This window comes from Platalea leucorodia (genome assembly GCF_965183815.1).
Source record: "Platalea leucorodia genome assembly, chromosome: 2".
Lineage (NCBI taxonomy): Eukaryota > Metazoa > Chordata > Aves > Pelecaniformes > Threskiornithidae > Platalea > Platalea leucorodia.
In genome coordinates this window covers 94,251,737-94,266,915 of record NC_138824.1, presented here as the reverse complement: position 1 = coordinate 94,266,915, position 15,179 = coordinate 94,251,737, and the positions used below count along the sequence as shown (strand labels likewise).

General features: G+C 36.0%; 1 protein-coding gene across 2 annotated transcripts in view; it reads left to right on the top strand.

Annotated features, from left to right (window-relative positions):
* The window catches only part of CASK (calcium/calmodulin dependent serine protein kinase), a gene marked incomplete at its 5' end in the record, with an annotated part of 227,593 nt that overhangs the window by 97,602 nt on the left and 114,812 nt on the right, over positions 1-15,179 (top strand). For both annotated transcript variants that reach the window (XM_082337801.1, XM_082337800.1), the window contains 2 exons: positions 6,437-6,514; positions 7,835-7,907. In XM_082337801.1, the coding sequence (XP_082193927.1) occupies positions 6,437-6,514; positions 7,835-7,907 (151 nt within the window). The remainder of the gene's footprint in view (positions 1-6,436; positions 6,515-7,834; positions 7,908-15,179) is intronic.

Genomic DNA, 15,179 nt, shown 5'->3' with positions numbered 1-15,179 from the left:
TTTAAAAGTATTTAGATGTTATTACATCATGAATGAGAGAGTACGTGCCTGTGCCAAGTGATTTCCCACACTCGCACCCCAGCTGCTCCCCAGAAGGGTAATGGACTCTTTGCACTGATGGAAGAGATCCATTGGAGGCTCTAGAGAGACCTTGCACTGAGGTAGGGCCAGCGCTAGTCTTTATCGTACAGTTGCAATTTTCTTTCCCATTCTGCGGTGTTATTTGCTGACAGCTGTATATGAAGTGATCCATCATGAGTCTTAAGTGTGACCTTTTACCTAATACAAGCATGTAGTCAATAGAAGTACATCAAACAGATATATTTTACCGTGTCAAAACAGATGAAAGCAATCTTTTTTTTTAAGCCTGTGTCTTGCAAAGAATGAAATAGTATGCAAAACTCTCCTGCTATGTAAAAATTCCATTTATGAAATGGGGTGCAATCTGGTTCCTTTTGTATTTGTTCAATAATGTGCTATTCTAGACAGTGCTGTCCCTGTCACATGATGTTTGCTTCGTAGTTTATGCATGGGGGGGGGGGGACACGACGACACTGATTTTACATAGAATGCTGTTTTCTGTTTGGTGTATAACTATCACTTTTGCTTTTATATTCTATTGCTTATTACATTTGTTTTCTAATGACCATTGGTCTTTATCAATGAGAATACTTTGAGAAGGGTCAGCCACTTCCAGTATTTCTAAAACAAAGCAAATATGCCATTTGAAGTGTCTGAAAACCATGTTTTAGAGTTAGAGTACATTATATGCAGTTTATCCTCAGTATAATCAAACCATGTGGACTGAGAGTACTTACCTTTCATGCTGAAGAGCTCATATACATGAGCAGTGAGTGAATTGCAGATACCTTAATCTGGTCATTTGCAGAATATTGTCTCACCACTATACATGTGTGGTTTTGCTTTTCTTAGTGCATTCTAAGAGAGATTTATCTCTTGGGATGTTAGAAGAACTGATCTTATTTAGATTTACCAGTTATGCCGTATATATATAGTTATAGAAATATACCTTTGCCATTTAACCTAGCTAACATGTAAAAATGCTTTAGTTTTAAAATCTCAAGTTCATAAAAGCAGTACTTTAAAATGGTTGCAGTTACTTAGGTTTACGTTAAGCATAAGCTGATGAGCATTTAAATGACTACATTCAGTCATGCGGCTTTGTTGAAGTGTTAAGAAAAAAAGAAGAAAAAATGAATGCTATCTATTTATTCTCCTTTGTTACAATACTGTGAAATAGCACAGCTTCTTAGTTTATGGAATGAAAACTTGTTTTCATTATTTTACTTAACCATGTTATTTTTAAATGCAGTAGTCCATCTTTTATATGGCTTTACTGTACTTCTTTCATAGTGGCATAATGCAGTATCTAAGATAAAAATAAGTCTTAAATGTTAACTTTAAAATCAAAAGAAACTGAAATTTTGTGTTTTTCACACCAAAACAGGTTGCTGTGATTACTGAAAGAAAATAGTTTCAGATGCTTCTAGGTTTAACGTTTGGGCCAGACTTTTGAAATATCCAACGAAAGGAAAAACTTCCAAATTCATTTTGAAAAGCTTACAATACACTTAGAGAAGTCATTAAATTAGAGATTCTGTCTGTCCCAGCTTCAGATGTTTAAAAATTACACTCTAAATCTGAGGCATCTCTGTATGTGCTGTTTTTTCCTGTGGACTGAAAGGGAGCCTAACATGACTAACTCTTATTTTTAAATGCTTTAAGACAATCAAATTCCACCAAGTATTAAATACTCCGATATCAAACTCTGATGTAAAGACAGATTTTTTTGACTTGATAAAACTCGTGTTTACATTGTGTTTGTATTGGGGATTTTTTGGTTCTTTTTTCAGTGTGTTATGCGTCTTCAGTACATCGTAGCCTCGTTACTTGTGGACACAAAGTTTAGGCAATTATCTGGTCTGGGTGTGGTGTTTCTCTTTTGTCCCTGTGAACTGTGAACTATTGACTGCTTACAGTCAAAGGAAGCAGTAGAGAATTTAAAGCTAACTTATGTTTGAGGAAAGAGACATCAGGTTTTCATCTTACGTTTGCTTAATATTTGTTGATTTCATTCATTTGATGGACAGGAATTAATAGGAAACCAGACTTCATTAGTTTTCATGCTTAAAGAGCAATCTTTGGGGGTTTCCTGTTGACAAGGCAAGACTTAGAAATCAGGATTTTTATCTTGGATGAAATTTTCTCTCTTTTATAATAAGTAGCAAAATTTGGCAGAGCAAGAGAGAATTCAGAGCATTGAGACATTGATGCATTGACATTTCAGCATTTATTATAACTAATTATCACAGGCTATTAAGTTGCATTATTTTAGCAAAGCTTCAGAAGACCCACTTTTAAGCAAAATTAACTGGTAGAAGTCAATATAAAATGTTAATGCGTATACTTGTATTTTCAAGAGTTTGTATAAATATGAACTAATTCACACAGCATTGCTATAAAGTGAGTATTTTTGTGTGGCCTCATGAAACTCGCTGACATATGGAGGTTTTAACATTAAATTGGAGTATGGATTAAAGATTTCAGGTTAGGTATAGAACTACTTTTATATTATCACCAAAACCAGTGCTTTTTAAGGATGCATATGTTCATTTGGTCATGCTATTTAATAATCAGGTTGGACCATTGCTATGAAAACAGTAGTAGAGAACTGTTTCCAAGCATACCTGGTTAGAATTACTTACTCCTCCTAAGATCATCTTCTACACTGCAATTGAGGAATTAAGTATTACTCAGTGAAGTTTGTCCGTTGTTTGTGACTAAATGGAATGAGCCAGTTTATGAATAGCACTGAAATTCATCTCTTGGCTGCCAGCAAAATCATAAAAATATCTCAAACTAAAGTACTGAAAAGCCTCTAAAGAGATGCTGAGAAGGTAAACTCAGGAACATCATTTAATTACCTGGAATGAGCTAAACCCTGGATGCATGGGCAATATATAGGAAATAAGAGTTTCTGTACTTTTTGGTCTTAATTTTCAGAGGTTACTATATAGAGCTTCAAGAAAAGTTACATACTGTATTTTTAAGTTAATTTATGACTGTTTGTAGTAAGTGAAGATGGCAAGTATATAAAAAAACTGCCCAACTGAAGGAAAAAATGCCACTGTGTACAGACCTTTAACATACGTGGCACGAAACTCAGTAAACTCAGTTATGAGCAATATGCCAAGTCTTTTTTTTTTTTCCTTTTTTTTTTTTTTTTAAGTAATAATTCAATTCCCTAAAGCAGTACTTCTCAAGCTTTCTGATTCTTCATCATTAGATAAAGTTGTAGGCCACATCTTATTAGGTCATCTGCAAATTCAAAGCTATCATACCCCAGTATTAAAATGTAGATCTCTTCTGGAGTATACTGTATATTCTTCAGAGTGACTGTTAGCCTCAGAACATATTTCTGCATTGAATATGACTCAGGAGTAAACTTTCTGGGCAGGTTGCAACTTATCAGCTTTGTGCAGAATACTAGAAAGATTTTCAAGGTGCACAGTAGCACTGATCAGAGCTAGGGAAAGAAACATTTATCCAAAGGGCTGAGATCTAGGCACAGTTCTGCTAAAAACATGGAAAAATCAATAGTAGAATATGGAAAATTGGGGGACGTAGTTCGTACTGATACCCCAAGCAATTCAGATGTGGAGGTGTTGTCTATTAACTCCCGGTTCAGAGTTGCTTTCGCTGTCGCTTTCAGTGTAAATACCATAAACTGTCCCAGTCAGTTTATGTAGCTTCCGTGAGTGCCCTCCACTGGTATCAGATGGTTCTGTCTCAGATTATGAGTGTGCTGTAATTTTACAAACTTTTTTTGCATCATCCACTTATGTCTTCAGCATGTGTATATCTCTCTGTGTTTATTTTAGTGGATTTTAACTTATCTTAAGGGTTGTTTTTTTTTTTTTTTTTTTATTTTTATGGTTTCACATGCCTAATGCTGATAGTCCTTACAAAACCTTGAGACTTCCTGAACTTCCATTTCATTGGTATCTCAAAACGTTAATGCTCTTGCATCACATAAGCCCTTCAGTTTCTGCAAAGTCATCTTATAAGTGGTTGTGATATTGCTGAGTTTTTAGTGTGTTAGTGTGCTGAATTCTCAGGTGTTTCTTATAACTGAGGCTGGCTCTTGCTTTTGCAGCCTCAGCTAGGTAAAAATCAACATCATTGGGGTGATATAAGCCCTATTTATACATGAAGAAAAATCTACTCTTAAAATAAGATTTTGCCTCAAAAAAGTAGTCAGTTGAAGTCAGAGATTAAAATACACCTGCTGCATATTTGTGCTTTTGAGATCAGCAGAGTTCATCTTAATGGAATAAAACTTTCAAATGTTACTGCTCACAGTCTGTAGCCATTTTTAATATCAACATAATTTAAACTAATTGAAAAATCTTTGCAAAAAAGAAATCAAACTGCCACTTACTGTTACAAAATATAAATGAAAAATGCTGGTATGTATAACTAGGATGTAGAAATACATGTTAATGACCGTTCTGATTAGAAACACCTTGTTTAATAGAAAAGTTAGTGTAAAGGAATGACTCTCTTGGCTCAATGTCTCAGCAACTATTGATACTGCTAAAAATCCTGAGTGGCTCTGGGTCTTTATTCATCCGTAGTTCATAGCGAGTGGAATTAGTCCCCTAAAAGGTTCTGCTGCTTCATGAGAATGACACCTCCTACTTTTTGGTAGTTAATCATACATTTTGTATGTTCAACAGTGCTTGGTGTTGCTCAGGTTTCAGTTTTGTTTCCCATCTAGCTGAAATAAATTGTTGGGAGGAAGCATTGAAAGGGAATGGACATGAGCGTTTTCTTCCAGTAAGCCAGCTAAATCCAGATTTATGCTGTTCTCATTGAACCTGATCCCACTGCCACGGTACAGTACTATGTATAGTGCAGCACAGTCTATTCTCTGCCTGAGTGATATTTAGCTATGTATACAGACTAGCTGTATGAAATTGAGCAAGACAGAAAAACTACTGGGAAGAAGAAACTACAGAGGAATACACTGATGCAATGATGAGCAGTCTTGGTTTGGCAATACGGGTTTCCGATTTGTGGGGCTTGTTAAATCCGAAGATGGTACCAGGTGCTAAAATAACTGGCCAGGAAAATTTTTTCCACCTAGTTACATGAATGTGCATTTCTTTTGGTCAACAGTCTCTCTTATAGTTGTCAGTGCTCTATCCACATGATAGTGTATTTTGCATGGGGATACCTTTCAGATTTATTTGGGAATTAAAGCTTCTGCACATTGCTTTTGAGTCCCTAAGCAGAACGTTTGCATTGCAGGTGTGTAACAAAGCAAAAGTGATTGTATGCTGACATTCTGGATAGCTTACAAAAATGGCCCTGATAATGTTGGCTTTCTAGATACCTTGCAAATTCTGCTCTGCTCATCCCACCCCCATCTTTGGTGGAGAGGAAAAAGAAAAGGTGTGAAGGCTGAAAATGACATGTAACAATCAATATTTTTGCAAGTGCCTTGTTAAGCATGAATTATAATATGTGATTTTTATTGTTCCCGTTAACTCTCGTTACTCTCTCCTCGCCCCATCAAGCAATGAACATTTTTAGATATAAATCTGCCTTAGGTTACTTACAGGAGAAAGAAAAGGAGGGCAGTTATGCCACACCAAGCTGCTTTGGTTTTAGAGAAATGGTAGTCTAATTTTAGCCTGAGGACTATTAATATACGTGCATCTAAAAGTGTTATACTACTCATTGTGGGAAGTTAGGTTATCAGAAAGACTACAGACAATTAGGGAGAAAAGGAACAAAGTATCAAGTATCAGAGCTAGTGATGTAGTACGTGTGCTGTCACTGTTTTCAGGTGCCTTCAGTGAGGCTGTGAGGTGTAAAATATTTTCTTGGCTCCTTAATTATCCTTATGAGAATGCTAACTGAAAAGACTACACTACATTTCTAGATATTTTTTAAAGTCTTCATTTAAAATTCAGCTTGAGTAAGCTTTTTGTATAACTACAGTCTTTATTATAGACTTGCACTTGTAATGCTTTTAAGAACACACTTAACATAATATCATGTATTAATTGTTAACTTGCAGAGCCTTCTTGTACAGGGCATTGACTTTCAGCTGTCTTGCACACTAGGTTCAACAATCAGTTTAAGCAATAGAAGAAATGTTTGGTTTTGCTAATGTTTTGAGAGAATTGTTATATGACCTGCGGGGCATGAAACAGTTAACCTGTGCAAGCCATATTCTATTAGATTACCTATTAAATGCTGGTTTAGTTAGTAATGCATTGTACATGTATCCAGAGTATTTTATGTAGGATTTATGTAAGTGGAGTAAATAGATTTTTTTTGGAGCATTTTTATGTAATTGATTGTAGTTATCTGTCTTAAGCATTTTTCCCTTTTTTGCCTGCAGTATGGATGGAGCAGATCTGTGTTTTGAAATTGTGAAGAGAGCAGATGCTGGATTTGTGTACAGTGAGGCTGTAGCCAGGTATGTATTATAATTTTAATTAATCCCACAGGATAAATGGAAAAGAATGGAATATACTGTTGTACAATCTGGTAGCTAAAAGTTGGAATACTATAAATATTCCTGTTTCCACAGTCTGAATGTTTATTGCAATAATTAGCATACTAAAAGTAGAATTTTGGAGCATTTTGTCATTTGCTAGTTGTATATTTGGATGGAATTATTGAATAAAAGAGTATTTCACATCCAATACTTCATTCTGTGTTTGCTTTTTGTGGATCTCTCATACGATGGCATTAGGTGACTTGCCTGACAGGTGTGAGTTTTATTGGTCCTGCTAGATGGAGTAGTCTTTTTCTTTTTTCGTTTCTTCTTTCTTTCTTTCCCCTTTCTTTTTTATATATCACTTTATTTATGGTCACTTCAACTTTTCACTTACAAGGTAAACAAAAATCAAAGAGTCTATATAATTGCAGAAGGACAACAAACCCAATGTCCTAGTGGCATGATAATTGAGCTCAAAGCCCATGAGATTCTTTGTTTGCTTTTCTTGACACTGCAGGTTTTTTACCACCAGAAGCCAGGTTGGAGGAGACATCAAGAGGTTTCTACTTCAACCTCCTGCTCAAGGCAGGGTCAACATTGCATTTGGATCATGTTGCTCAAGGCTTTGTCTGGTGGGGTCTAGAAAACCTCCAAGGATGGAGATTCCACAGCCTCCCTGGACAACTTGATCCAGTGCATAATTATGTTCCTAGGGAAAAATGTTTCCCTATAACCAGCTGGAACCTCCAGAGGACAAGGATTGCCTCCCATAGCCCACTAGTAATGCTCTGCTTGATGCAGCACAAGATGCTGTTGGCTTTCTTGGCTTTCTAGTGTGATCAGTAATCTGTTAGGGGATACTTTGGACAGAGGGGAGAGAGAAGTTAGTCTTCAATATGCATCAAGCAAGCCAAGATCTTGGTTCTATCCCTTTCTAGATAAATCAGGCATGGATACTCACTTTTTTCTTTTCTGTGTTTTGTTATACAAAAACCTGAAGGCTCTTGAATTCCTTGTTATATGAAGCAGAATTCTTGAATATTTAAAACCTTTACAAAATGGAAAATGCAGATTTTCCTATTCTAGTTTTCCTTGGCTTCAATGAGAATAATCCTCAAACTTTAGATTTTATTATTCATTATTATAAACACAAAGTCCATTCTGCTGAACTCTGTATATTTAAGGTTAAGTTGATTGATTAGTTTTATATAGTTTGACTCTTAAAACTTAGTTTGTTATATGTGTATAGTAATTTTTCCTGCAGGTTTGTCATGTTAGATGTCTTTGTTTTTTCAGTCATTACATGAGGCAGATACTGGAAGCTCTACGTTACTGTCATGATAATAATATAATTCACAGGGATGTGAAGGTAAGGGATTTTAAGTCTTCTTTTTTTTTTTTTTTCTTCATCACAATAATACAAACTACTGAATTTTGAATTCTGTAATTTAGAGGAAGGGGGAAGCTGCAGAAAAGGAAGCTGTATTTGCTGAGTGTGTGTTTACTCATCCTGTATCATGTAAGATTAAAGCCCATCTCTAATTCTATCAATATAGAGCATTTAGGAGGTCTTTATTCACAGATTACATACGCATTTGATTGCAACTTACTTTGAAAGTCAGTTTAATTTCTAGTTTTTTAATATTCATGTGAAATCTGCTTGCATTTCTTTTCTTGTTAGGAAAATGTGTATATAAATGAATTGCATAAATTAAACTGGAATTGGTAGATTAATGGCATCGTTTTGATAGCATAATAACAGTCTTCGTCCAAACTAAGATTTCAGAGAGATGCACATGCTTAAATGCTACAGTACTGGTAGTACTATCTACTTTTTGCAAGCAGTCTTAAGCATGTATTATTTTGAAAACTTCTCTAATACAAACAAGTTTGGGAGGAGAAATACAGTGTTTAAGAAGAGTATATGTACATGCTGGTGTTGGTCTGGTGAATTTTATACTATTTCTATGGATATTTATGGAACTAGTTTATCCCAAAGTACTCTAATATAAGTATTTGGGAGTTTTGACCTAAGTGGGTTTGACTCTCTTCAATTTGAACATACGTATTCTTTGTTAATGTCATTGTCTAGGATAGCTATTCCCACTTGTCTTCTCTAAGAGTTTGCTTTTATCCAAAGTGAGTCAAGCACTATAGGAATTAATGAAAATTCTAACGAGCTCTGATGGTGCAGTTTGAGAAGGGAATCTTGGGGTTCCGTGAATAGAGAAGATTGAGAGAGGGTAAGCTGTGCTTCAAACTCCTGTAGGTGATCTGTGAGGGAAGAGAGTATGGACGGATGATTTTCATTTAAGGAGTCATTTGGTCTTGCGTACACAGGCATTGCAGACCTTTCCCAATCTCTTTTTCCTTTCCTTCTAAAAATCAAGAAAATTATTCTGTGTAATAGGCTTTTTTTTTTTTAAGTTTGATATTTTAAAAGTAATTTCTTACAGCAAATTCTAAAGATGGCCTCTTAATTCGTGGCAGAATGTCTCATCTTGTTCTGTCTTGAAGGTTCTAGATTCTTTTAATTGTTCATTTTTGGTACCACATGAGCATTTCAGAATTAACATCATCTTTACATTGCTGTGTCTTCCTGAAAGCTGCATCAGTTTTTGTTGGGCCATGTTCTTGAATGAAAGCAAATTTCAGTTGCAAGGGCATCTGAGGGAAGCCCATTTTACTGAGTGTAAAATAAGAATTTATTTTGCAGCTTATCCAGACTCTGAAAACTTTAAAATCACTGGTTTTATTAAATACTATCCTTAGAAATAAACCTGCTCAATTACATGAGTGAGTAAGAATTTTTAATGTATCAGTCTAAAGTAGTGTAAACCAACAGACAGTGTTTCATCTTGGCAAAAGCAGTGCAGAAATACAACTATAGCGTTCGGGTGTAGAACATAATTAAGCTAACTGCAGTATCCCAGCTCTAGATGTCACTGTAGACATTGTTTTGAAAGGAAGTAGGCTAAATGACCAATTTCCAAATTATCTGAATAGATGAAAGTGAATTAATAAAAATCTGTAAGGTTGATATAGTCATATTGCATTTTTTCCCTCTTAAGCTTTCTGTGAATGTTATTTTGAACAGCAGAATGCTTGATCGTTATCTGATGCACAGGAAAACTTGCGCCTTATCGTCCCTGTAAGAATTAGGTGTCTTTTAGCGACTTTTGTGCTCCCTAAGCTCTCGACTGATTAGGAAGAGTTACAGGAATACGTCAGTTTGCTGTAGTCTGGTGCCAGAAATTACGATTGCACTACGATTGCAGCTTATGATAAATTCCTGTGTGCTCCAGAATCGCCTCCGATGACAGAATCAAAACATGAAAACTTTCACAAGATGGCCTGTAGTTGTCTTAATTTCCTTCACTGCTCTGTGAGACCAGACATTTCTTGAGCCTCTGTATATCATTTGACCCCCTTCAACATTGCTTAAAAGCTTTATAATCAGTGACAATTGCATCTTTGCTTCACCTTCGGTTAATGTGATCCTGCATTTATTCACTGCTTGGAAGCTGAATTGTATAAGGAAAGTAGAAAATGCTAATGCAGGAAGGTGGAAAACTCAAGATAGCTATGCATAAGAAATGTGAATGTCAAGAACTTTTTCCCCTTACCACAACATTCATTCGTATTCTGCCAACCTAGTGATATAGGACTCAGCCATTCCTTTTATTCTTTCAGAGCCTTGCTGTGTCAGAAATACCCAGAAGATGACTACCCAAAGTAGCAACATTGAAATGGGGGCTTTTCCAATACAGAATGTTATTACAGAGTAGTTCATATACAGAATTATCTTTTTGTAAGAGAACAAAAAAAGGGAAATGGGAGTAATGTGGGTCTGAAATGAGATGCTTGTCTTTTTCCATAAAACCCTTGCTAGAGCTGGAGCATCATTTGTCACTGAAGTCAGCCACTTTCTCATGAGTTGTCAGTATTAGACAATAATGAAATTATTTTGTTAATATAGTCATTAAAAAGTGATGAGTGGGAGAAGACCTTTAAAACAGGACAAAGAAATAGGAGAAAAATGGCTTATCTCTTTCTTCCAAGTCTCCACTTCACCATTTTCTGTCCTGCAAAATAGTGTTTTCTCTTACTTCACCTTCAGGAACAAGAAAGTAACAAATTGGGTTAACTCTGCATGAAAGTGGTTTTTCTCTTAACATAAATACAACTGAAGATAGTTCCCTTGTATATGAAAACACATTTATCATGGGCAATAATGCATGCCTCAAGATTTAATGGAACCAAAAACAAGTAACTAAAATGTGCTTATAGCTGTAATCTTTCTTCAAGAAAGTGAAAATTAATAATATGCCTCTGCAGCTCTTAACTGCGAAGGTTACCACTGATCATTGAACTTACCTTAAGTTCTGTGCTGTAGAATTATTTTAAAAATTATGATTTTAAAAGCTGGAAGTGGTGGTTTTGTTATAAATAGTTGAACTTTAATATTTCCAGTCCGTATGGCAGCTAATGTGGTGTAGAGTACCTGAAGCAGCATTGTGCATTTCATATTTGGTCAGCATTTGATATTTTGAGCTGTTATACTCTCAGCATGTGGGAAAAGTTGCTTTATCTTGTCTTGATAGTTTCACTGAGTTACCTGTTAGAGGATAGACTAACATTGATCTTAGTAGAAGACTTTTGTGCTAGTTACTGAAAGTAGAATGTGATTCAGCTCAAGAAATAGGCTGTTTAAGCATTGTATAAGTTATGAAGCAGGATAGTGTTCTATAAAAAGTGCATTTCTTCAGTGTTCACTGCAGATTTTTTCACCTGTTCATTTTTGCCATAACTTCAACGGAATGTTCTTTTGTCAGTAAAACATGAAGAGGTTTTACAATCTTCAGTTAGCCTATGTTGTGATGCTTATGTAGCATTTTATATAGTTGCTGAAATCTTGTTATAAAAATACCTTTAATATAACTGATACAAGAGTAATTTAATCACATCAAGAGCTGTAGTTGCTGGGGTTTTATCCTTACTTCACTCCAAATACTCCAACTTTGTTCTATGATTTCCGTATAGTTTGCGTACTTCTGCATGTTTCTGTGATCAGTAAAATGATTGGTGTGCAACTGGAGTCAGGGCAAGCTTGTTGGCTAAATGCAGACATCCAAAATTTTTATTATAGGTTTATCTCAGTAGGTATGAATGCTTGTTTCCAACATGTGATCATCTAAACAGATAAAACTGCTAAAGCAAAAATACACAGATTCTGCCTTCTCTGCTGTTAAGATTCAGTTCAATATTTCTGTGACTGGAAGCAAAAACACTTCTTCCAGAGAGCAGGACTAAAGTGTTATGCACTGTGTTGTGTGTCATATACAAATCTCACTTGGTCCAGGTGACTCGGGGCTTGATCTGAGAATAGATTTGCATGTCGATTTATGTGCTATACGGAACTTAGTTAACCATATGAATTCTGAGAGCGCACTGAGTTACCACTTCTGTCTTTCATTGCCTAAACTACTTGTAGTTAGGCACTTCAGATTTTGCCAGTAGAGTTCAAGACTCTCAAACTTATGCTTTTAGGTATATCTAGAAAATGAGTAAGGCTTGTACATATGTGTTTGTGTATGTTTATGTAAGTGTATATTCAACTATATAAAAAACAGCTGGAGTAGAAGCTGTTCTTTAAGACCATCTTCTCTTTCTAATCTTTGAATATCCAAAACAAGAAATCTGTAGCATGTTACTTTCGTTCTACTCTTTTCACTTTGGCATGGAAGCTGATTTATGCTTTTTGGGGACAGTCAGTAATAACTGATGCTTTTTATGTATTTTCTAGAAATGATTAGATCCTTGAGATCCAGTAGCAACTGCTTTGTGAGGATTTTGTTATATATTAAATTCTTAAAAGGTTCTTAAGGCTGCAAAATCAACAGCAGCGGTAGAATTAAGGTATCCTATCTGGCCACGTTTTTCTGAGGAGCACTTCCTCATTCAGTGCAGAAGTTGAGAGGTTCCAAGAATAAAGCTTTCAGTATTTTTTCCTCTGTGTTGCTTCAAGTGGTACTTTTTTCCCCCCATTTATGTCCACTCCTGTACATACGCTTCCTATCTCAGAGTCATTTTTTGTTTTGTCCTGCCCTTTTCCTAGTGTACTGTTAGCTGGCTCTGGATGTTCAGAAGCAGTTTTGCTGAGAAGTATATTTATGCCGCTTGGCCTACTCAAAGCTCAACGTCTACATGCTTTCTGATCAGGAAGTTTATATATTCCAGTGATTTGCCCAGCCAGTCAGAAAACATCTATCTTCTGATCAATGAGCTGGCCACCCGTGCAGCGCATTTGAACCGGTTAACCAGAAAGCAGACAGACACTTTTGCAGTCTTTTAAACTGCTTTGCAAACCATGTGCTGTGCATATTTGCCTTAGGGTTTTGTGTCCCCTGTTACGGAAATTAATTATTTTATTTTTTTATTATACAACTCACAAGTCACCTGCTAACTTCGTAGTTGGCACCAGGATGTCTAAGCAGTGCAATAAGTTCAGTGCACGAGCTGTGTTTTGCTGAAGTGTTTCTCTCTCTGAAGTATTTCTCTCTCTCTTTCTCCTGTCTTTCTGTTTTGGAGGATTTTTCCTCCATGAACTTTTCTGTCAAATGCTAGACCAATATATTACCAATTTGTAGTTTCTCAAATTGCCTGTACTGCACAAAAGCTTTTCCACTATTTAAAACAAGAAAAACTTCGATGCAATTCAAAAATTTAAAGGAGATATCATCTTGAACAGACTACATAGGAAAAAAGTAAAGTATATATTATTTTTTTGGTACTATGTAGAAATGGTGGAATGGGATCTTGCTAAGAGTCTATCACAAAGTTATATTTGATTAGTAGTTCCCAAAGTTTCATCCGTTTTCTTGCCTTTTTGATAAATGCAGCACTGGGGAACAAGTGGTTGTGACTAGAAAAGTGGAGAAAGAATGACTTAAGCCTATGTTACCATCAAAAACTCTGTATTAAGAAAAACATGAACAGGCAGGCACTCTGCTGAGATATCCTAACAACTGCGTTCCCTATAAAATGTATTTAAGGAAGGACAGAAGTAGTGGCTTCTCAGTTCGGGCCTGTGCAAATTATGAGAACGCATTGGTAGTAAACATCTTTGCTCACCCGGACTTACAGCTACTGATCTAAAACTAGTCATCTAAGCAGCACTGTATTGTCTGGAGGACTTAAACTGCTCAATTCAGTCCTGCTGTAGGTACTTGGCCATTGGTTGTGTTGTGCAGTTCAACACCCACCCGCACAAACCGGCTGCCCACAGTCAAGGACTGTGTTCGCAGAGCAACTTTCCTACAACGCTTTGTAGAATGAGGCCCTGAAGCTGTCCACTTAAGGTTTTTTCCATAAGTCATCTGCTAAACATCATGTGGGAATCCTGTGAAAGGAGCAATCACTAAATTGTATTATCACAGATAACATTGTATGTTACCTATGATTTTCTGTCTTTTTCACTTGCACCTTTATTTAACTTCTGTGGAACACGAAGCAGCTGTCAGATGATATGAATTCTTGGGGTCCCTCCTAGAGAAGACCTACTATTTTCTGTCTGCTGGCACGTGGGTTGGTTTAGTGTACCTGTCATGGAACTCAGTAGTAGGGTTGGGAAGACAGAATTTCTCACTGCATTTTATTGTGATGTTTTGGATGAGTGATAGGATTTCTCAGGATACATAGCATTTTATAGCCCTTTTTACACTCAGTAAACTCCTCTTGATCTCAGTTGCAGAGAAGATGTACAAGGGAATAGACCACTATGTAATCTTAAGTGTCTTCTACAGAAATGATTCAAAGTAATTGAAACCTCTACTTAAGTCATCATGATATTTTAACAATACAGTTTAAAAAAAAGAAAGAAAGGGAAAAAAAAACCACAAAACCTCCTGTTTTACACTGCTCTCATGCTGTTAGTGATCATTAAATGTTTATAATGGAGTATATTTTGTATACCAGTAAATAATAAGCATTTATGCCTTCCTAATTAAACCATAGAATTTATCTCACAAGATTAGACTAGGAGTATGGAAATTCCAGTGATTTGTTTTGCTGTTTTGGTTTGGTTTTGGTTTTTTGGTTTTTTTGGTGTTTTTTTGTTTGTTTTTTGGTTTGGTTTTTTTTTTTTTAATCCTGAGTAGTACCAGAGGTTAGAAGTAACTGTGTGTATGCATTTCATCCTTTTTTTCTTCACTTAATATTATTGTACATTCAGATATGTTGCAATTTTGTAGATCTTTTGTGCTCTTCTATAAATGGTCTGGATTTAAACATTGTTGTGAAGGAGGTGTCTTCCGGAGCAGCATGTGTTAATCCACCTTTGAAGGGGAATAAGTATGTAGCACTTTTGGGTGAGTATGGTATCCTGAGTACGCAAAGGCTGTGTACCAATAAGGAAGCCACTGCCTCAGCTGTTGAACATGACTGCCGCGGGTGGATAAGACTGCAAGAAAAATGTTTCCTGACCAAGCTATAGAGCACGTTATAAAACCCATTCTTCCTTAACACTAAGTAAAATCCTAGGCCACCAGAGTTTCTCTTTGTCTGTGGAAACATCACCCCTGAAGGTTATCTGTCATCATCAAAACTTTCTCTTCAGAGTCACCCTCTTGCAGATGTAATT